The sequence below is a fragment of the Cydia splendana genome, chromosome 27 (assembly GCF_910591565.1).
Source record: "Cydia splendana chromosome 27, ilCydSple1.2, whole genome shotgun sequence".
NCBI classification, from domain to species: Eukaryota; Metazoa; Arthropoda; class Insecta; order Lepidoptera; family Tortricidae; genus Cydia; species Cydia splendana.
In genome coordinates this window covers 6,935,162-6,959,808 of record NC_085986.1, presented here as the reverse complement: position 1 = coordinate 6,959,808, position 24,647 = coordinate 6,935,162, and the positions used below count along the sequence as shown (strand labels likewise).

General features: G+C 40.0%; 3 protein-coding genes across 3 annotated transcripts in view; 1 reads left to right on the top strand and 2 right to left on the bottom strand.

Annotated features, from left to right (window-relative positions):
* Positions 1–24,492, top strand: part of LOC134803793 (TBC1 domain family member 4-like) — an 87,328-nt gene extending 62,836 nt beyond the window's left edge. Inside the window, exons 15-24 of the mRNA XM_063776628.1 lie at positions 13,044–13,162; positions 13,681–13,830; positions 14,857–15,024; positions 15,392–15,556; positions 17,743–17,894; positions 18,913–19,011; positions 19,755–19,908; positions 20,693–20,862; positions 22,121–22,267; positions 23,191–24,492. Of these exons, the coding sequence (XP_063632698.1) occupies positions 13,044–13,162; positions 13,681–13,830; positions 14,857–15,024; positions 15,392–15,556; positions 17,743–17,894; positions 18,913–19,011; positions 19,755–19,908; positions 20,693–20,862; positions 22,121–22,267; positions 23,191–24,045 (2,179 nt within the window). The 3' untranslated portion in view covers positions 24,046–24,492. The remainder of the gene's footprint in view (positions 1–13,043; positions 13,163–13,680; positions 13,831–14,856; positions 15,025–15,391; positions 15,557–17,742; positions 17,895–18,912; positions 19,012–19,754; positions 19,909–20,692; positions 20,863–22,120; positions 22,268–23,190) is intronic.
* LOC134803752 (acidic fibroblast growth factor intracellular-binding protein) overlaps positions 1–24,647 on the bottom strand; it is a 104,367-nt gene that overhangs the window by 65,620 nt on the left and 14,100 nt on the right. The window lies entirely within an intron of this gene.
* LOC134803652 (TBC1 domain family member 1-like) lies at positions 5,356–9,494 on the bottom strand. The gene is made up of 6 exons (XM_063776437.1): positions 9,470–9,494; positions 8,815–8,952; positions 8,147–8,296; positions 6,953–7,120; positions 6,421–6,585; positions 5,356–5,384 (listed from the first exon to the last, which is right to left on the bottom strand). The coding sequence occupies exons 1-6, from the start codon at positions 9,492–9,494 to the stop codon at positions 5,356–5,358; spliced, it is 675 nt and encodes a 224-aa protein (XP_063632507.1).

The following is a 24,647-nucleotide window of genomic DNA, read 5'->3' as shown; positions in this document are numbered from 1 at the left end:
CTAATTCTAAGAATAATGTATTATAGCCCAGTATTTGTTTCATCGCTTTCGCCCAATAGCCTAGTTCATTTTAGATTCCATCAACTCTCAATAGACCCTGGCGGGTGCTGCCTCTGCGTGCGTCCCATGACACGGGCAACGGCAGCATCCGCTCGGTGTACCCTTTACATCTCATTAAAGTGACAAAAAGGCGTTTTAACTCTTGCGTTTGTACACATACTTCACTTACAGAAGGTCGGTAGAGTAGGAGTGAAGCTCTTCCTTTCTGACCGTGTCCGACCGAACGTATCCTCCTAAGTCCCTGCGTACAATTTTTTGTACATATTCCAAAATCTATTTTGAACTTTTATTGTGTAACTAAGGGTTCTAATTTCAAAAACAAAACAAGTGCTTCTGGGTCTCAGGAGGTTACACAAATACGAAAGTTCTTTCCCTGTGACGGTCTTCCAGCAATAAATTTTACATTCTTCCCCACATTGACCTTACCAATCTACTGACGGTTTCAGGAACCATCCCCCCTACCAACCCCTCCAATACTAGACACGTCGTCGGAGCCGTCCGTGTCAGAGTTGCTGTCTCCTGACCTGACGCGGTGCAAGTCGCTGTCACCGGCTGTTCTCAATGGAAGCGGTAAGTTTTGACTTGATTCTACAAATACCGATAAAACCCTCATTTTATAGACAGAACGTTCACGGAAGAAAATTCCTCTAACACCACAGTGCGCAACCATTCAGATCTTTGAGAAATATAGTTAGACAAGAGTGCTCACGCCATACATCAGTTTTGGTACCAAAAAAAATAGTATTTTCATAGTCGACATCTAGCACCGAGTAGCGGAATTATCAGTACTTTAAGTAGTAGTAGTAGTACTGTCTAATGACAATAGATGTAGCACCGACCGGAAAGTCTTATGTTGTTGAGCATTAGACTTTCCGGTCTTACTATATTTCTCTATGTTCAGATTTCCTTCTTATTCTTGACAGCCGGGGACAGATGGGAATGAAACTACTCCCATTTGTCCTCCTCGCGTGCCGTCCCCTATAACCCACAACTATACAACTGTCTAATCGGGAACTGTGAGGTAGTGGAAAAACAATATAACTAAGGTTGACTCTACAAATCGGGAATTTTGCCAAGGACTCATTCAACTTCAACATTCATACAGCAAATAGGCCACAAGGGCACTTATACACGTCAACATTGAATTTACATACAAGCAAAAAAATTCACAGATTTCGTGCCTCACACGACTATCGAGCACATTGGAAATGAATCTACGGAATTCGAAAAAATATTGTCGCTGAGCGACGAGAAAGTCTGGATAAGGAAAAAGTTACAAAATAAAACTACAACGTTGAATGATAATTATTTTATTCTTAGATTAACACAAGTATCCTGGACATAACGCATGTGAACAAACAAATTGCAAAATTTCCACACGCGTATCGTAGTTTGAATAACTGTCGCCGTGGCGCATAAGTATAGGTACATATTTCATTTTTCGATTAATAAGCAGGATATATTAATGTTCAAAGTACAAGAAAATTATTACACGGCAAATCCGTAGTCAACTCGAGAAGTGGTAGCCACATCGCCGTTATCGTCACTCGAGTCTTGATCGGCAGCGGCCCATTTGCTGCAAGATATGAAATTTTCTTGACAGCAGTTTGACGCGACGAGAGATGACCATAACAGCGTTTGTCTATGTTGCACCAAACCTGAGTTCCAATAGGTACTACCAGGGTTCAGCATCAGCAATCTTGGGTAATGCTCTACCATGTGATCATCATGACGAATCGGATGTCCAAAACAGCGCGTGCCTATGTTGCACCAAACCTGAGTTCCGCTAGGTACAACCAGGGTTCAGCATCAGCTCTATCTTGGGTACTACTCTCCTAAGTGCTCATCAAGACGAGTCGGATGACCAAAACAGCGTGTGCCTATATTGCAACAAACCTGAGTTCCTTTAGGTACAGCCAGGGTTCAGCATCAGCTCTATCTTGGGTACTACTCTCCTAAGTGCTCATCGAGACGAGTCCGATGACCAAAACAGCGTGTGCTTATGTTGTATTAAACCCGAGCTCCACTAGGTACTGCCAGGGTTCAGCATCAGCTATTTGCTAGCAGCCGCCATCCTGAGGTGAGACCATTTCGTGGCACTTTTTCTTTTTTATGTTTCTCTGTATAAGTTTTTATTTTGTGTTTGTGCTCACGAGTAAAATTATTTCTATTTCTATTTCTACCTCTACCTCTACCTCTACCTCTACCTCTATCTCTATTTCTATTTCCACCACCAGAATAATACATAGATTGTCGAATAGTGCATTCCGACTTTTTGACTATTTTAAGGTTAGGCTACAGGGCAAACCCTTAACCCGATCGTCTTTGTTTTAGCCTCAAATTGTAGCTGACTAAATTGTCCAGAGCCGTTTTTCTCAAATTTTTGATATCATTCTTCGTTTCCAAATTATCGATCACCAAAATCAAAAATTTGGAAAAAATTGAATTTTAATTTTCACTATTTCGACCATAACTTTTTTCGTTTTTGACTTTCTCGAATAATTATTTTTGCACCTTACAGCTATTTTTTAATATCATATCTTCACAACTTTCCGAGATATAAGGGGATCGCACTTTTTCGTGAAATCGGACCCTATACTGGAGCGAACGAAAAGACATTTCCAATGTCAAAATACATCAACAATTATAAAATACAACTAACTGCAACCACCAATTCAAACTAACGTATAGTATATATCTGGGGCCACGGCCGTTCCCCCGCCAAGACGAGACAAAGGACAAAAGGCAGTGCATATGTTTTCTCGGCACGTTTCGTTGTATTTTCGAACCTTCGTAGTTTCGGCTTGGCTAATGCTAGAGAGCTGATTTTTTTTGTATACTTAGAGATGTATAAGCTCTCCTAATGTCGAATTACATAAAATACTATGATAATAATATTTAAAAAACACAGATACATAAAAATTAATCTTCGAAATAAAAAAGAGAATCAGCTGCGTATACCTTGTGTGATTGAGTCAAAGACGCGTTCATCACATCCCGGGAACTTTGTAGCCGATGACCCTTTAATAACCTATACCTACATTTTTGTTAAATAACCCGATAAAACCTCGGCATTAGCTCATTCTATACACAGAACGTTCACGAAAAAAAAAATCCTGTGTAACCATTTAGGTTTCCTTTTCATATTTGATCGCCGGGGACAGATGGAAATGAAAGAACTGCCATTTGTCCACCTCGCGTGCCGTCCCCTAAAAGCCACAAACTCTAGAACTGTCTAATCGGGAACTGTGAGGTAGTGGAAAAACAATATAACTAAGGTTGACTCGAAGAGATCCCGATAAGGGATCAGTTCGCTTTTGTACATTGTTTATATTTTGTTTTTATTGTGTTTGTAATCTGTCTTATGTACAGGATCTAATTATTTTATTAAGTACATACGTAACTAGTACAAAGTAAGTTAAAAATTAAAACTACAGTCTTTTTATGCAACCAAAATTAATTGTCTTCAAAATATCCTCCTTTCGCTTTGATACACAAACGCAAAGTGACTTTGCGTCGCAAATGTTTGTTAAAATTTTCAACGAAATGCCGCAGCTCCTTCAAGCATATTTTGTCCCATTCTTTGGTAAGTGCTGCTTTTAGAGGGAAAATTAGCAGTGGCGCATAGATATTTTTCCGGATTCATAAGTTCAAAAGAGCGGCCACGCTACTCGCCTGATATAAATCCAATAGATTATAGTTTGTGGTCAATCTTAGAGACAAGGGCCTGTGCTACTAAACACAAAAGTGTAAACGCTCTAACAGCAACACTTGCCAAATAATGGGACAAAATAGCTGCGGCATTTTGTTGAAAATTTTAACAAACGTTTGCGTTTGTGTATCAAAGCGAAAGGAGGCTATTTATAAGACAATTAATTTATGTTGCATAAAAAGACTGTAGTTTTAATTTTTAACTTACTTTGTACTAGTTACGTAAGAACTTAATGAAATAATTAGAAAAAACGTTGTCAACGTATTTTTGGGCCATCCTGTACAATAAAGTGTTTACATGCATACATACATTGCTATGTGTGTACCTAAATCACATGAAATAAATAATTTTGAAATTTTGAAATTGAAATAACAACTTTGATGGTAGTAATAAATAAAATATATTACAACTTATTACCAACAGAACCGCCTCCGTCACCGAAACTTTCGAACATGACCCCGCCAGCTGAGGAGGAGGAAGAGGAGATCAAGGAGGAACCTGTCAACTCGCCCATGATGGACATGTAAGAGAGATGATGTGACTAACAAAGATCTTTAAAAAAAGTAACATATCGGTATTTGCGACGTAGCGAACAAAACGGTCGTCTCTCTCTAACACTCTTCCATATTAGACAGAAAGACATTAGCGTTTCGTTCGCTACGGCGCAAACAATTGGCATCTTGGCTAGGCACCCAGCTAGCTACCACAGCAAATCAGTAACAGGCTTCGTCTTAAACAAACCAATGATGAAATCCGCAACAGGTTTCATCCTGCGGTGGCAGCATGGTTCCATTTTTATCGTCTGTCACTATCCCCGTCACTTTCGCACTTGTTAGAACGTGACAGGCATGGTGACAGGCGATAAAAATGCGACCGTGCTACCGCCGCTGGTTTCTTCCTTTTTAACCAATAAGTAAATCACGGATCGTGCCTGGCCCAAATCTCAAGTAAAATGTATTCATCACACTGGCAATGTTACCGCGCTGATTTACAAGGAGATATGTTAGACCAGGTACAATCTGGACAAAGAGAATCATGAATCTCTTTGGTGTTCGTTTATTCTAGAATTATGCTTTATCCTCAAGTTAATCAAGGTTAGGTTTTAGTTTCTTGATAAAATGTTTCGAGTAAATTCGCGTAACTCTTGTAGCTATCAGGTAACTGGCTTTATACACAAAAATAAATGTTAAAAAATTTATTAAATTATTATTCAATCGTGATATATCGTGATATGTGTGAGCTTTTCAGTCGAGTACCGTTGTTAGGCCACGAAGCTTGCTGAGTGGCCTACGTAAGGTACGAGATTGAAAAGCTTGATTATACCACTATTTCATACAATACTTTTTCTACTGTAAAACCTAAATAATTAAACAAAATTAGGTAAGTTTCTAGTAGATAAAAATATAGTACAAAAGGGCATCAACTCACTTCTTAATCTTCTTATTCATTAAATAGTAGCGCGTGGATATCTTTTGTTCTATCCGGCGACACGTGATTGTTCGAATTCATTAGGGCTTGTGCAATAATCACGCGAGGTTAAAAAAAAATAAAAAAAAACTTCACTCCGTGCTTCAATAACGAGTCTATTTTACGAAATTTTGGAGCACGTGGCCTGTCGGATAGAAAAATTTTAAAGAAATACACGTGAGGTTATTTGGGGGTGGGGAGGGGGGTCAAAAAGTAGCCGAAAACACCTCGCGTGATTTGTGCACAACCCCAGTTGTGCAGTTGACTAAAGCGTTTCGTAAGAAGTCATTATAGCCTCCTAAGGCCCAAGGTCCTACCTATAGCACTTCTTCTGTTCGATGAAATTTAAATCATATTCAATTGGAACAGAGTCGCTTTTGCTTTGTTTCGTTCTATTTTTAAACGACGAAAAACACTTGTTCATTTTTAGGGTTCCGTACCCAAAGGGTAAAACGGGACCCTATTACTAAGACTTCGCTGTCCGTCCGTCCGTCCGTCCGTCCGTCCGTCCGTCCGTCTGTAACCAGGCTGTATCTCACGAACCGTGATAGCTAGACAGTTGAAATTTTCACAGATGATGTATTTCTGTTGCCGCTATAACAACAAATACTAAAAACAGAATAAAATAAAGATTTAAATGGGGCTCCCATACAACAAACGTGATTTTTGACCAAAGTTAAGCAACGTCGGGAGTGGTCAGTATTTGGATGGGTGACCGTTTTTTTTTTGTTTTTTTTTTTGCATTATGGTACGGAACCCTTCGTGCGCGAGTCCGACTCGCACTTGCCCGGTTTTTTTCATTTGTATGTTTGGGCTTTAGGAGGATAGTATAGAGTTGGGAGCCCAAAGTGAACAGTAGGTACTAGTAGGGTTGCCAACCGTACTATATTATATAGTATTGTACTATATTTTGGCTCTCTGTACTATATACTTTTGGAAAAATACTATATAATTTATAGTACGCTAAAATACTATATTTCCGATTAAACGTATATTACACTCATGTTTAGTATTTTATCTAAAAGTACTATATTTTTTTGAAGTGTACTATATTTTTGATGCCTTATTCTGGAAAATACTATATTCCACCAAAAAAAAGTTGGCAACCCTAGGTACTAGGTACCTATGTGATTACAGTTTAGTGTACTTGTAGGTTTAAGGTCTTGTATTATTACACTTACCCAAGTCTATAAGTATGGCGTGCTGATGCTTCGTCAGACCGGCTAATAAGGTCTTGTAGGGGGTCTGGTAGCGCGGGTACTGCTTAGGGTCCGGAGGGGGGGAGCGCAGACAGGCCTGCTCGGCGAGGAAGTACCACACCAGGCCGCGGCTCATGCGAGGGACCCCTGGAAGATGGAATTTTATGAAACAGGTACATATTAAGAGGAAAGGGGGCGATCGCTTCTTCATAAAAACTTAGTCCTCATTTTCCTCTCTGGATATTAACATTATAGAAAGTATTTTTACGCAATTAGATGTAGTGCATAATTGTTTTCCATCGTATTTTCCCGGAAACGTTCGTATTTGTCATGTCAACGTCAACGTCAGTACTTTTTGTGTCGAGACTGACTGAAATAGGAAGACACGTACGTTTCCGTGAAAATACGATGGAAAATAATTATTCACTACATCTGTATGTTAACCACATGTATGTTCCTTCGTATGATATATTTAATTTTTTATTTATTCTGCATAATGTATTAGATATCTCACCTTGTATGACAGCCTGTGTCAACATATGTCTATCAACTTTAGCCACAGGTTGTGAGCGGTCCCTGGACGCCAGGAGCGAGTCCCACATGGACGCGACGCCGGTGTCACATGCGCCTAGCTCCACGTATTCCAGCTTTATACGACGCACTGCTGAGGTTTCTTCGCTTTCTGTAACAGAAACAAAAATAAATTTGTCAAAAAATTGGATACTTCAAGCAAATAAAAATAAAAAGTTTTGTGACAAAAAATTGTTTTTGGATAATACAAGCTTTTATCGCTGAGTGTACTTTTTTTTCCACAGGCAACTAATACTCATCGAGACAATTCTAACAAACCGAAACACAATTAGGTTGCGTTGTTTTATCACAGAGTTCCTATGGCCACCTCCTGTGTCCATCATCAGATCAGTTCGGTGCCACAATATTGCACCGTCATGTCACCCGACTTGCATGTCTGTGAAGTTTCAGCCCATAAGGGGTTGTGCACAAATCACGCGAGGTGTTTTCGGTTATTTTTTGACCCCCCCTCCCCCTTGGGGCCCATTTCTCGAATGGTATTAGACTAATATTATTAGTTCACGAACTGTCAAATCGTATGGGTAACCATGGCAACACACTAATATTATTAGTCTAATATCATTCGAGAAATATGCCCTTGGTGGTTTTTGGCTACTGCAACCATAGAGGAATCCTCTAGACGGAGTTTAGAGCTATTATTTCATGAAACCGATGCTGCCAAAAATACTGGGGTGCGGGGGACGAGGTGAGCGAGTCCCGTGCCGTGATTGGTCCGTTCAAAGACACGGACGTCACACAAAGACACTTTCGACTCGAAAATGGTGTAAAACTACCGTATTTGTGACAGAGGGGGTAGAGCTACTATGCTCAGTCTGTGACTCCAACATAACCTCACGTGTATTTTATTGAATTTTTTCCATCCGACCGGTCAAGGCCACGCGCTCCAAAATTTCGTAAAATAGACTCGCTATTTTGAAGTGCGGAGTGAAGATTTATGTTTAACGAAACGAAGGATTTTTTTCTTAGTTTCGTTCACTGTAGAAAAATACACGTGAGGTCTCCTTATACCCCCCCTCCCCCAACGTGATCTGTTGTGATTTTTTCGAACCTCGCGCGCGTGATTTGTGCAGAAGCCCTAAGAAGTGTTCATAAGACGGTGAGAAAGGATGGAACTTACTCTTCAACTTGGCGTTTTCCCTCTCCATCCTGACCAGGAGTACAGTCTGGTCGATGGCCATCTTCCACAGCAGCCGTAGCTCCTCCTTACTCCTCTTGCCGGGCCGGGGGGACGGTAGGCCCAGGAGATTAGCGGGAGTCAGGTCTCCGGCTAAAACAGAAGATTGTCATTTAAAACTTTGTACAGATAAGTCATTGGTAATAGGGGGTATTACTGCAATGTTCTGCCGCCAGAGTGCAGCACTAAGCTAGCTAGTAAACCATAGAGTAACTTATACATACTGTACTTTAAACTGTTTTTTTTTTACTAGTTTTCACAGACAATAAAATATGACATTGATGCATCAAGGCGGTTTGTTAACAAGGGCCTACCGGGAAACGTGAAAATCTACATTTAGTTATCTGCCTCTTTATCGCTCGAATATGCAAGAGTGATAGAGAGGTTAGAGAACGAAATTTCGCGGTAGACCCCCAGATTGTGACGGATAATGGTAGTGGCGCCACCTACGCAGAGTTTCGCGTAATATTCCCTATTGGGATCCCAGATAATACCGATTTTATATAATAAATAATACCGATACCAGGGAATACCAGATATTTTTTAGAGCTTGTAGTCTATACTTACACCATTCTTATATTCTAGAATACTTATATTCTTATACAACCTACCTTCGCATTGGACGTCAGTAGGTTGTAAGACCTTTTCATAGATGGCCTGTCGCCAGGTAGCGTCGTGTTCAGCGCCCGCTTCAGTCGGCGCTGGACGGTTGTCGCTTACTTTCAAAAATCTGCGAAGAGATGAGTAATCTAAAAATGGAAGAAAGTACAAAGCCAGATACCTATTGTAATGTCTTACCCAGCCTAAGTTCTACTATAGAAGCTTTATAACCTGAAATACTGAAATTTTCCTCAGTTTTCTCTATTATTGAAACCTTTGGAAAATAATACTGAAATTTAGTATATAAGGGTCTAGGCTAGAGGGGATGAAGTATAAAATAAACAAGGTATTGAATGCTAACGAATTTGATTTATTGCATTCAAATATATTAAGTTTGCAAGCTGAATGAATATAATAATTTATAAGCTCTATATCCAATGACGTCTAGTTAGGACACATTAGGATATACCGCCTTGATTGCTAGGGCCAAATACCTAAGTCAGGAAAACAAGACGGGACAAAAACCTGACTGCCCAAGTTTAACCTGTACACAAACATAATAAAATATGTCACAGTAATAAATAAAACCTTATGTAAATATATAAGGAAAGTATGCCAAGATCATCTAGTTGGGAAATATAGACCAACATTATGACAAGTAATAACCAAAGCTCTCCGAGGTGTGAGCCATGCTACCACATAACATAAAATCTGGAATATGTTCCAACAAGCACAATACATATTCTAAATATTTTCTAATACGTAATTAGCAACGTAATATACGAGATTTAACAGATAACGCTCCTAAAATAAGATGAAACTAACATGTCAAAAGATAATAAATATAACGCTCCTAGACAATTCATAAAACCCTATCAAAATAACGGAATTTTATTTATTAACAAAAGATTATTTATTGTAAACCCTACATTCTTCCTATAAAATGGGTGTCTGAAAATTATGAAATCAAGTAAGTTTTAAATCTGTTTGAGTCCATATGTTTAAATATGAAAATAGGTTGTAACAAGTTCTATTAATAAAATATAGTAGATTAAGATTTATTATTAACTTATGATGTGAATGGCATATTAACATTATTCCAAAATATATTATAATAGGTAAGTTTAGGAATGTGAAAAGGAGAGTAATCTGGCTTCTTACAATTTTATCTTTAATAGAACAGCGTTGTTAAATAAAATAACTGATTGCAATCAACCATAAGGCCACTTTGTGTGCCCTATAAAATTACTGTGCATATGCCGCTACCATAAGCAACTATGTCTGAACTGTAGTCCCATTGTGATCCACTCCACGCAATACCAGAGAAGTAAAAGTCATGTAGACGTACATTCAAATGCGCAACCCTCAGGTGGTCCCTATCCAACCCTAGTGGGGTGTTACATAGTAACTTGCATAGTATGCAATCCCTTGGGTATATAAAATCGATCATGCTAACCATGTTGGGTTCGTCATATTATTCGACTTAGGCGTCGGACGTGCATTTGACTGTACTACCTTCTGGTAAAACCCTATCAACCTAACGTACATGCAGAGCACCCAATAGATTTGCGTATTGGAGTAATTCACATATGGATGAGACAAACAAGTAGACCTGAAACAGAGTCTAGTAAGTAATGAATAGACAAATAGTGCCCAAGAGAGAGACAATATACACAGCAATGATATAAGAGTCGCCCCAAATATCATGAGATCAGTCATTTCATTATTTTATATTAGAGTTTACTCGAAAGTAGAATAGAACTACTAAAAGTAGAATAGAAGCCAGTTGGATTAGGGTTTGTTACCTTTACCCAACATACAACAAAAGGCTAAGCATTCATAATACAGGTTTGAATCCAGATTGAATCATACTGAATAGACACTTATAATAAAGTTGTCCTCATTACTGAGCTTGTGGTAAAACTCAATAATGATTCAGTTATCTATGAACGGGCAAAGGGGTTAGCGCCCCGCCAATAACCTGTGTATCATCATTGACTCCGATACAGAACCATCTCGTCCTATAAATATATATAGTCCTACCAATAAGTATATAAAGGAGTCTTTAATGGCTTGTACCAGCAAACGATGAATACAGATTTCTCGCCAGGGAGGTGAAAGGCGTCTTGTAAGGATCTAAAGGGATTTATTCAGATCCAATCAGATTCCGACCAGCAGCCTATATCAGCTCCAGGGTGCACGAACCTCTATGTGAGGGGAGGTTGGTAAACGTATTGCATGAATCATAAGATTAATGCAATCAATATACTTAGCTTAGCTCCACTGAACGTGCTACAACCACTGAAGTGATCCCTTTTCAAAGATCCCTTCAGTGCCGGAGGCCAAAGACGGGACACCCTTCATAGAAACAAGGACAGGCCCTATAATAAAACACGTGGACGTATTTCATCAACCTGGTATACTCCTATAACTGAATCATTATTGAGTTTTACCACAAGCTCAGTAATGAGGACAACTTTATTATAAGTGTCTATTCAGTATGATTCAATCTGGATTCAAACCTGTATTATGAATGCTTAGCCTTTTGTTGTATGTTGGGTAAAGGTAACAAACCCTAATCCAACTGGCTTCTATTCTACTTTTAGTAGTTCTATTCTACTTTCGAGTAAACTCTAATATAAAATAATGAAATGACTGATCTCATGATATTTGGGGCGACTCTTATATCATTGCTGTGTATATTGTCTCTCTCTTGGGCACTATTTGTCTATTCATTACTTACTAGACTCTGTTTCAGGTCTACTTGTTTGTCTCATCCATATGTGAATTACTCCAATACGCAAATCTATTGGGTGCTCTGCATGTACGTTAGGTTGATAGGGTTTTACCAGAAGGTAGTACAGTCAAATGCACGTCCGACGCCTAAGTCGAATAATATGACGAACCCAACATGGTTAGCATGATCGATTTTATATACCCAAGGGATTGCATACTATGCAAGTTACTATGTAACACCCCACTAGGGTTGGATAGGGACCACCTGAGGGTTGCGCATTTGAATGTACGTCTACATGACTTTTACTTCTCTGGTATTGCGTGGAGTGGATCACAATGGGACTACAGTTCAGACATAGTTGCTTATGGTAGCGGCATATGCACAGTAATTTTATAGGGCACACAAAGTGGCCTTATGGTTGATTGCAATCAGTTATTTTATTTAACAACGCTGTTCTATTAAAGATAAAATTGTAAGAAGCCAGATTACTCTCCTTTTCACATTCCTAAACTTACCTATTATAATATATTTTGGAATAATGTTAATATGCCATTCACATCATAAGTTAATAATAAATCTTAATCTACTATATTTTATTAATAGAACTTGTTACAACCTATTTTCATATTTAAACATATGGACTCAAACAGATTTAAAACTTACTTGATTTCATAATTTTCAGACACCCATTTTATAGGAAGAATGTAGGGTTTACAATAAATAATCTTTTGTTAATAAATAAAATTCCGTTATTTTGATAGGGTTTTATGAATTGTCTAGGAGCGTTATATTTATTATCTTTTGACATGTTAGTTTCATCTTATTTTAGGAGCGTTATCTGTTAAATCTCGTATATTACGTTGCTAATTACGTATTAGAAAATATTTAGAATATGTATTGTGCTTGTTGGAACATATTCCAGATTTTATGTTATGTGGTAGCATGGCTCACACCTCGGAGAGCTTTGGTTATTACTTGTCATAATGTTGGTCTATATTTCCCAACTAGATGATCTTGGCATACTTTCCTTATATATTTACATAAGGTTTTATTTATTACTGTGACATATTTTATTATGTTTGTGTACAGGTTAAACTTGGGCAGTCAGGTTTTTGTCCCGTCTTGTTTTCCTGACTTAGGTATTTGGCCCTAGCAATCAAGGCGGTATATCCTAATGTGTCCTAACTAGACGTCATTGGATATAGAGCTTATAAATTATTATATTCATTCAGCTTGCAAACTTAATATATTTGAATGCAATAAATCAAATTCGTTAGCATTCAATACCTTGTTTATTTTATACTTCATCCCCTCTAGCCTAGACCCTTATATACTAAATTTCAGTATTATTTTCCAAAGGTTTCAATAATAGAGAAAACTGAGGAAAATTTCAGTATTTCAGGTTATAAAGCTTCTATAGTAGAACTTAGGCTGGGTAAGACATTACAATAGGTATCTGGCTTTGTACTTTCTTCCATTTTTAGATTACTCATCTCTTCGCAGATTTTTGAAAGTAAGCGACAACCGTCCAGCGCCGACTGAAGCGGGCGCTGAACACGACGCTACCTGGCGACAGGCCATCTATGAAAAGGTCTTACAACCTACTGACGTCCAATGCGAAGGTAGGTTGTATAAGAATATAAGTATTCTAGAATATAAGAATGGTGTAAGTATAGACTACAAGCTCTAAAAAATATCTGGTATTCCCTGGTATCGGTATTATTTATTATATAAAATCGGTATTATCTGGGATCCCAATAGGGAATATTACGCGAAACTCTGCGTAGGTGGCGCCACTACCATTATCCGTCACAATCTGGGGGTCTACCGCGAAATTTCGTTCTCTAACCTCTCTATCACTCTTGCATATTCGAGCGATAAAGAGGCAGATAACTAAATGTAGATTTTCACGTTTCCCGGTAGGCCCTTGTTAACAAACCGCCTTGATGCATCAATGTCATATTTTATTGTCTGTGAAAACTAGTAAAAAAAAAACAGTTTAAAGTACAGTATGTATAAGTTACTCTATGGTTTACTAGCTAGCTTAGTGCTGCACTCTGGCGGCAGAACATTGCAGTAATACCCCCTATTACCAATGACTTATCTGTACAAAGTTTTAAATGACAATCTTCTGTTTTAGCCGGAGACCTGACTCCCGCTAATCTCCTGGGCCTACCGTCCCCCCGGCCCGGCAAGAGGAGTAAGGAGGAGCTACGGCTGCTGTGGAAGATGGCCATCGACCAGACTGTACTCCTGGTCAGGATGGAGAGGGAAAACGCCAAGTTGAAGAGTAAGTTCCATCCTTTCTCACCGTCTTATGAACACTTCTTAGGGCTTCTGCACAAATCACGCGCGCGAGGTTCGAAAAAATCACAACAGATCACGTTGGGGGAGGGGGGGTATAAGGAGACCTCACGTGTATTTTTCTACAGTGAACGAAACTAAGAAAAAAATCCTTCGTTTCGTTAAACATAAATCTTCACTCCGCACTTCAAAATAGCGAGTCTATTTTACGAAATTTTGGAGCGCGTGGCCTTGACCGGTCGGATGGAAAAAATTCAATAAAATACACGTGAGGTTATGTTGGAGTCACAGACTGAGCATAGTAGCTCTACCCCCTCTGTCACAAATACGGTAGTTTTACACCATTTTCGAGTCGAAAGTGTCTTTGTGTGACGTCCGTGTCTTTGAACGGACCAATCACGGCACGGGACTCGCTCACCTCGTCCCCCGCACCCCAGTATTTTTGGCAGCATCGGTTTCATGAAATAATAGCTCTAAACTCCGTCTAGAGGATTCCTCTATGGTTGCAGTAGCCAAAAACCACCAAGGGCATATTTCTCGAATGATATTAGACTAATAATATTAGTGTGTTGCCATGGTTACCCATACGATTTGACAGTTCGTGAACTAATAATATTAGTCTAATACCATTCGAGAAATGGGCCCCAAGGGGGAGGGGGGGTCAAAAAATAACCGAAAACACCTCGCGTGATTTGTGCACAACCCCTTATGGGCTGAAACTTCACAGACATGCAAGTCGGGTGACATGACGGTGCAATATTGTGGCACCGAACTGATCTGATGATGGACACAGGAGGTGGCCATAGGAACTCTGTGATAAAACAACGCAACCTAATTGTGTTTCGGTTTGTTAGAATTGTCTCGATGAGTATTAGTTGCCTGTGGAAAAAAAAGTACACTCAGCGATAAAAGCTTGTATTATCCAAAAACAATTTTTTGTCACAAAACTTTTTATTTTTATTTGCTTGAAGTATCCAATTTTTTGACAAATTTATTTTTGTTTCTGTTACAGAAAGCGAAGAAACCTCAGCAGTGCGTCGTATAAAGCTGGAATACGTGGAGCTAGGCGCATGTGACACCGGCGTCGCGTCCATGTGGGACTCGCTCCTGGCGTCCAGGGACCGCTCACAACCTGTGGCTAAAGTTGATAGACATATGTTGACACAGGCTGTCATACAAGGTGAGATATCTAATACATTATGCAGAATAAATAAAAAATTAAATATATCATACGAAGGAACATACATGTGGTTAACATACAGATGTAGTGAATAATTATTTTCCATCGTATTTTCACGGAAACGTACGTGTCTTCCTATTTCAGTCAGTCTCGACACAAAAAGTACTGACGTTGACGTTGACATGACAAATACGAACGTTTCCGGGAAAATACGATGGAAAACAATTATGCACTACATCTAATTGCGTAAAAATACTTTCTATAATGTTAATATCCAGAGAGGAAAATGAGGACTAAGTTTTTATGAAGAAGCGATCGCCCCCTTTCCTCTTAATATGTACCTGTTTCATAAAATTCCATCTTCCAGGGGTCCCTCGCATGAGCCGCGGCCTGGTGTGGTACTTCCTCGCCGAGCAGGCCTGTCTGCGCTCCCCCCCTCCGGACCCTAAGCAGTACCCGCGCTACCAGACCCCCTACAAGACCTTATTAGCCGGTCTGACGAAGCATCAGCACGCCATACTTATAGACTTGGGTAAGTGTAATAATACAAGACCTTAAACCTACAAGTACACTAAACTGTAATCACATAGGTACCTAGTACCTAGGGTTGCCAACTTTTTTTTGGTGGAATATAGTATTTTCCAGAATAAGGCATCAAAAATATAGTACACTTCAAAAAAATATAGTACTTTTAGATAAAATACTAAACATGAGTGTAATATACGTTTAATCGGAAATATAGTATTTTAGCGTACTATAAATTATATAGTATTTTTCCAAAAGTATATAGTACAGAGAGCCAAAATATAGTACAATACTATATAATATAGTACGGTTGGCAACCCTACTAGTACCTACTGTTCACTTTGGGCTCCCAACTCTATACTATCCTCCTAAAGCCCAAACATACAAATGAAAAAAACCGGGCAAGTGCGAGTCGGACTCGCGCACGAAGGGTTCCGTACCATAATGCAAAAAAAAAAACAAAAAAAAAACGGTCACCCATCCAAATACTGACCACTCCCGACGTTGCTTAACTTTGGTCAAAAATCACGTTTGTTGTATGGGAGCCCCATTTAAATCTTTATTTTATTCTGTTTTTAGTATTTGTTGTTATAGCGGCAACAGAAATACATCATCTGTGAAAATTTCAACTGTCTAGCTATCACGGTTCGTGAGATACAGCCTGGTTACAGACGGACGGACGGACGGACGGACGGACGGACGGACGGACAGCGAAGTCTTAGTAATAGGGTCCCGTTTTACCCTTTGGGTACGGAACCCTAAAAATGAACAAGTGTTTTTCGTCGTTTAAAAATAGAACGAAACAAAGCAAAAGCGACTCTGTTCCAATTGAATATGATTTAAATTTCATCGAACAGAAGAAGTGCTATAGGTAGGACCTTGGGCCTTAGGAGGCTATAATGACTTCTTACGAAACGCTTTAGTCAACTGCACAACTGGGGTTGTGCACAAATCACGCGAGGTGTTTTCGGCTACTTTTTGACCCCCCTCCCCACCCCCAAATAACCTCACGTGTATTTCTTTAAAATTTTTCTATCCGACAGGCCACGTGCTCCAAAATTTCGTAAAATAGACTCGTTATTGAAGCACGGAGTGAAGTTTTTTTTTATTTTTTTTTAACCTCGCGTGATTATTGCACAAGCCCTAATGAATTCGAACAATCACGTGTCGCCGGATAGAACAAAAGATATCCACGCGCTACTATTTAATGAATAAGAAGATTAAGAAGTGAGTTGATGCCCTTTTGTACTATATTTTTATCTACTAGAAACTTACCTAATTTTGTTTAATTATTTAGGTTTTACAGTAGAAAAAGTATTGTATGAAATAGTGGTATAATCAAGCTTTTCAATCTCGTACCTTACGTAGGCCACTCAGCAAGCTTCGTGGCCTAACAACGGTACTCGACTGAAAAGCTCACACATATCACGATATATCACGATTGAATAATAATTTAATAAATTTTTTAACAAGCAGAAACGTCTGCGAACTATGCTAGCACATTGTAACTGGTGAATTTCCAATATGGCATGGAACTCCGGTAGCCGTTTAAGAAGTGTAACGCTCGTACGGTAGATGTCGCTAGGGTCCTCTAGACCCATATGGTGGAAAGATTTGCTGGCTAGGGATGAGGTATTGGTGGCTCAGCTGGCAGAGCGCTGGAGTATCGATCCAGAGGCCGCGTATTCAAGTCTCACCCAAAACAGTAATTTTTCCACTTTTAAATTGATTGTATAATACTTATTCAGCTCGTAATTAATAGGGAATATTACGCGAAACTCTGCGTAAGTGGTGCCACTACCACTATCCGTCACAATCTGGGGGTCTACCGCGAAACAAGAAGATCGAAATTTCGTTATCTAACCTCTCTATCACTCTGGCATATTCGAGCGATAAAGAGGCAGATAACTAAATGTCGATTTTTGCGTTTCCCGGTAGACCCTTGTTAACGCATTCACTGCCAGGGGGCGTGGCCTAGGAACAAACTTATATGACGCTGAACGCACATGTGCGTTGGGGGCAGTGAATGTGTTAACAAATCGCCTTGATGCGTCAATGTCATATTTTATTGTTTGTGGAAACTTGTCAAAAAACAGTTTAAGGCACAGTATGTATAAGTTACTCTATGGTTTACTAGAGGAGCTAGTGCTGCACTCTGGCGGCAGAACATTGCAGTAATACCCCCTATTCCAGGTCGCACGTTCCCTCAGCACTCGTATTTCGCGTCGGCCCTCGGTCCCGGACAGCTGGCGCTCTACAACATCCTGAAGGCCTACTCCCTCGTGGACCCCGACGTCGGCTACTGCCAGGGCCTGAGCTTCGTCGCTGGAGTGCTATTATTACATGTAACTATAGATTTTTCTTCTTCTCTGTCGTATCGCTCTTGACCATACGTCGCACGCCAGCGGGCATTTTGGGGGCATGTCATTAGGTAAGGTTTACAAAAAACCATCTTAACTTACGAGTATATGTACCTTCTTAATAGTTACCCGTTATCGTGTATCGATCTTAAATGTGTAAATACTCTTTGAAGTGATAAGCCCGTTTAAGTGCCCACTTAAAAAATCTCGACAACTCGAAAATTGATTTGTGAACCTTACCAGTGACATGCCCGCAAAATGCCCGCTGGAGTGCGACGTATGCTCTTGACAGAGCGGTCGTGGTCGCGTTGAGGCGTCCGCATCGGTAGTAAAGGCGGACACAGCTCTTCGCACGATCTCCCGCCATCTCTCCCTGTTGGCAGACTGTCTGGCACAGTCAGATACGCGGTATAGATTTTTGCCGACAATATAATAAACTACGTTTGTTTTGTTTTCGATTCCGATTCCGCACCCGACCAATTAAGGTAAACGTACTGGTGCACGTCGCGGTCCCAGAACTTGTCATCTTGAAACTTAAGTCATTGTCAATAGAGGTGACAGCAAGGTGTCATCTATTGGGCATTAGCATGTCGAGCACTAGTACGTTTACCTTACAATCAGAACCCGGTTACGGAATTCGTTGTTCTTTTACCGTCCGTCTGTCTACGGGCACTGTCTCATTCTATGAGATCTGCACATTTTGCGATCTGCCCATTATGAGATCTGCACATTTTGCGGTCTGCTCATTGTGAGATCTGCACATTTTGCGATTTGCTCATTTTACGTAGCCTGCACATTTTGCGACTTGCACATTCAGCTATGCATCCAAATTGACGGATCCGATCGAACTGTCATCTTAATATTTAAGATAATAAGCACTATTGAACGAGATAAATTTCTAGTTGAAAAAGTATTGTATACAATGCTGATATGATCGAGCTTTTCAATCCTCCTCTCTATTATATCACGATTGTGTAAAATACTATATTTTTTCTCGTTGCAGACAGAGGAAGCTGATGCCTTCATTCTATTGCGGCACCTCATGTTCAGACGTGGCCTCCGGAAACAGTACTTGCCTGATATGAGCGCTCTACAAGTACAGGTATGTAATTTCACTACAGGCAAAATTACCGTTCCAAGGGTTCCGTACATTAAGTCCGACTCACGCTTGACTGCACATTTCTAATAGGTTTTCCTGTAATCTATAGGTAAAGAACTGTGTTGTGTATTATTGTAGACCTAGTAGTTTCGGAGATATAGGGGGGGGGGGGAGGATGCAAATTTTTTGGCTATTTATTTAAATAACTTCTAACCTACTTATTTTAAAATTATAAAAATATTTGAAATTCTCAAAATGAGCTCTTTCATTTGATATAACACGATATAATTTGAAAATCTGTATTTTTTAACTTTCTCATTTACCCCCCAAACGTGGCCCCCATGTTTAAAATTCATTTGTTTACGTTACATGTCCATCTTTGGGTCACTAATTTACATATGTGTACCAAATTTCAACCTCATTGGTCCAGTGGTTTCCGAGAAAATAGGCTGTGATGTGACAAACGGACAGGTGGTGGACAGGAGTGGTCCTATAAGGGTTCCGTTTTTTCCTTTTGAGGTACGGAACCCTAAACTTTGATCAAATTTTAAACGATAAATGTTCGCGTCTAAAAGGCAGTTTCACGCTATATAAGTATACAACTGTACAGTCGATCTGTACAGATCTGTACTCCTTTGTAATAAGGCGGAAAATGTAAACATATCTCATATGTAGGAGAGAGATCTCGACTATTCTTATACATACAATGTTTCTAAATATTGTTAATATAGTATATATTATTCCAGCTGTACCAGCTGTCCCGCCTACTCCGCGACCACGAGCCCGAGCTGCACGCCAAGCTGGAGTCTCTGGACATCTCCCCCGCCCTCTACGCCGCGCCATGGATGCTGACTCTCTTCACCAGCCAGTTCCCTCTGGGCTTCGTCGTGAGGGTGTTCGGTGAGTCTCTCTCTCTCTCTCTCTTTAGACATCTCTTTTCTCTGTAGTATTTATATTTACAAAACAAAAATATAAGGGGTCCCATAGGATGCTTCAAATTGGCATAGATTCTCATTTCGCAACTAGTTACCAAATATGGTTACGAAATGGGCCTAAATTATTCATAGTCTATGTTTATTTACTTTTCTACCAGCCTAGCTACGAGATATATTTTTCAGCTAATCATTATTTGTAAAAAAGCGCTGCTGGCCTAGCGGTAAGAGCGTGAGACTTTCAATCCGGAGGTCGCGGGTTCAAACCCCGGCTCGTACCAATGAGTTTTTCGGAACTTATGTACGAAATATCATTTGATATTTACCAGTCGCTTTTCGGTGAAGGAAAACATCGTGAGGAAACCGGACTAATCCCAATAAGGCCTAGTTTACCCTCTGGGTTGGAAGGTCAGATGGCAGTCGCTTTCGTAAAAACTAGTGCCTACGCCAAATCTTGGGATTAGTTGCCAAGCGGACCCCAGGCTCCCATGAGCCGTGGCAAAATGCCGGGACAACGCGAGGAAGAAGAAGAATTATTTGTATTAAACCTTTTCCAGGCCGCACCAATCTACAATGTTTTCCCAAAAAATCCAAATAAATTAATCCAGCTTTTATGATTATTTTGAAGACAAGTCACATTTCCTGAAACTGAAATCTAATTTGAACCTTAAATCGGAATGCTAAAGATGTAATTCTATTGGCGCGTATGTGGACTATGACTGTGGGTTATAATCTGTGTAATTTTGCTCCAGACCTAATCTTCCTGGAATCCCTCGACATCGTGTTCTCCGTCTCTCTCGCACTGCTGGCGGCGCACAGAGACGGGCTGATGTTATGCGAGAGCTGCGAGGAAGCCGCTGAATATCTCAAACACAAGCTGCCAGACATGAACAAGGCGCTGTGCGATCGAGTTATGAAGAAGGTGAGATGTGCATTTATTTACAACCTTCATAGACTAGGAATCCTCTAGACGGAGTTTAGAGCAATTATTTCATGAAACCGATGCTGCCGAAAATACTGGGGTGCGGCGGACGAGGTGAGCGAGGTCCCGTGCCGTGATTGGTCCGTTCAAAGACACGGACGTCACACAAAGACACTTTGACTCGAAAATGGAGTAAAACGACCGTATATTTGTGGCAGAGGGGATAGCGATACTATGCTATGTCTGGAGGATGTCTTGTCTGTGACCCCCTTATTCATTAAACTTTACGGGCCTGATTTAGTTAAATTATGTTTTATCCCTTTCTTACAAATACATAAGTCAAAATGACAGATAAAGACAAACGATTATTAGCTAATTGAGGTTTGTAGCGCGTTTATGAATAAGGGGGTCAGTATTTTTATTGACATATTTAACTTTGTTGTACAAAGATATACCATTGTATATCTTTACAATTATGATGTACAAGTGGCGGACTTAATGCCAAAAGGCATTCTCTACCAGTCAACCATAACGCCGAACAGAAATACATACAATTGATGCGCACAGAGCGAAATAAGTTAGCGATAAATGTTAAATAAATTTTAAAAAAGCAACATATATGTCATTTATAAACTACACAACTAAATAAAATATATATTAACTACCAGATATGCATTTATATATATAGTATTTTTCAACCTCATAGTAAAAATTTAAATACGATTTTGTTACGTCTTACTCAAACTATATGTACTGAATAATTTTTAAAACGAAAAAAAAACGCACAATAACAGCTTGCTCGTACATTTCGACAGATCATATGTCTATGTTTTTTTAAATAAATAAAATATTTTGGGGACTTTTTTATTTTTACACAGATCGGCCTAGCCCCAAACTAAGCAAACCTATGGGTGCTAGGCGACGAAATACATACTTACATAGATAAACAATTAAACACATACTTATATACAAAGAAAACTCCCATGTCTCAGGAACAAATATCTGTGTCCATCCCATCACACAAATAAATGCCCGTACCGGGATTCGAAGCCTGAACCCACTAGGCCAGAGTGCGTAGCCAACGTGCCAATCGTTTACGCTCCGTAGCGAACGAAACGCAACTGGCTCTGTCGCACTAATATGGAAGAGGGATAGAGATGACTACATTGACTACGCTACGCCACGGAGCGTTAACAATTGGCACGTTGGCTAGGCACAGACTGGTAGAAATTGACCGGAAGATATTGTATGATTCCAGGTTCAAACTCTAGACATAAGCCGCCAGCTATGCGACTACGCGGTGGAGTACGCGGTACTGAGAGAGGAGATGCCGCGACTCGCGACGCTGACGGAGGACAACCGGCGACTGGTCGCGCAGACTAATCGCATGTCCGGCGAACTGGACGTAAGTATACTGTCTCTCTCACACATATATACAGCGATACCGCGACTGGCGACGCTGACGGAGGACAACCGGCGACTGGTCGCGCACACTAATCGCATGTCCGGCGAACTGGACGTAAGTATACTGTCTCTCTCACACATAATACAGCGATACCGCGACTGGCGACGCTGACGGAGGACAACCGGCGACTGGTCGCGCACACTAATCGCATGTCCGGCTAACTGGACGTAAGTGTACTGTCTCTCTCACACACATGAAGAGAGATGCCGCGACTGGCGACGCTGACGGAGGACAACCGACGACTGGTCGCGCAGACTAATCGCATGTCCGGCGAACTGGACGTAAGTGTACTGTCTCTCTCACACACATGAAGAGAGATGCCGCGACTGGCGACGCTGACGGAGGACAACCGGCGACTGGTCGCGCAGACTAATCGCATGTCCGGCGAACTAGACGTAAGTGTACTGTCTCTCTCACACACATACACATGAACAGAGATACCGCGACTGGAGACTGTGACGGAGGACAACCGGCGACTGGTCGCGCAGACTAATCGCATGTCCGGTGAACTGGACGTATGTACACAAGTGCACATACTAAATAATAATTATCCGAGAAAATATTAAATGGCTATAACTTTATTTGTCTACGTTCGTAACTAGTTACGATCATTTTTGTTCTTTAAACTGAACCAACGATTATTTTTCTTCGTTATTAAGTAGGAAACTAACATAATTACTTTGATTTTCTAGTAGATATGCTCATAATGAGCTCATAATAAATATCTGATGAGACATATATATTAGCATGACCCTAAATTATTCTTGTTCAAGTAACTAAATAATCTTTGTAAGATAGGTTTCTATCATTTTACACTCCGTCGTTATTTAAAGAAACACACTAACATTAACTTTCTATTCCAGTCTGCCATGGACGCCATAACTGCCTACCAGAACAGCCAAGCGCGCCTAGAATCAATAAACAAATCCATGGATCATCAGCTCACTCTGCTCAGCCGGTACATCGCCGCCCACCACAGGCAAGACATGCCTACAGAAGTCAAGAAGATAGTCCAAAATCACAACAAGAAAATATCCTTTGGATCCAAAATATTCTCATCGAAATTCACTTCGAACGAAGATGACGAAAATGATCCCAAAAAGACGTTCAAAACTGGCATCAGTGCGCCCAACCTCTTCGCTAAAATAAACAGGGAAGACGTATTTAATGCTGTCAAAGAAAAATCTTCACCTGAATCAGATAAAAAACAGTTCTTGTCGAAAAAATCGCAATCCGTCTCAGGCTTGGCTGTTAAACCTTTCCCATTGAAAGTTTTGGAAGAGAAACCGGAAAACAAGAGAACTGACAGCTTCAAAAACAGCAACGAACTCAATGAGTCACTAAGAGAATTGGGAAAGAAAAATACAGGATTCTTCGCTAACACGCACGAACAAATAAGACAGGAAAGGCTCTTTGAACAGCAGTTAAAACATGACTTCGATGAGAATTTAAAGAAGTTAGACCAGAAGTTATCACCCAAATACGATGATGATTTAAGTATATTCCAAAGTAGAAAGAGTATGTCTTTAAATTTGAAAGAACCGAAAGAAAATAAACAGGACAGTGGTTTCGTAACCCCCATGAGTCCAGAAGATAGAAAAGAAGATACATCGTCGATAATATCGCATCCTTTAAGCGACTGTGACGTGGAAATCAAGTTTGATGGACAATCGACTAAACTGAAGCAAATTAGGCCTTTTAGAATATTAAGCGAATAATTATGAAGTGTCACTGTAGTACTTTCGTAACCAGTTACGATATGGGAAATAATATTCCTAGAATATAACCATTTAAAACCACATGAATCCATGGACAAGATCACTAAACTGGATTTTTCCATGTGGTTACGGAACTTGGTTGTTGCGTTACTCGAAATGGTTAAAATTAGCAATACAATACACCTTTATATTAAATTTCAACTGTAAACTGCCATTGAGATATTATTACTATACAGAAGCCATACTAAACAATGAAATTGTCGTAATCTCAACCTGTACCGCGCGACCAATACGTCGTAAGCGCCGTAAAATTCATGGCGCTTACGCGTTTTGGTCACGAGACTCACGCTCCGCTTCTATGGTTTGTTGTCAAAACAACAGCAACTCATTGCGCAAAATACTGTTTCTGTGGGCCGGTTCTATACGTTGGTAATAATAGTTCAATGTAAACTACCCAACAGTTTACCAATATGCTTAATGATTTTAGCTTCAAGTTCAAATAAATAGTTCCAATTTAAATTTATCATATAAGCGGTTTATGATTGTCTGTTAAAGCCGTTACAGACGGGCGTACCGGACCGCGACCTTGGTCCGGTCAAAAT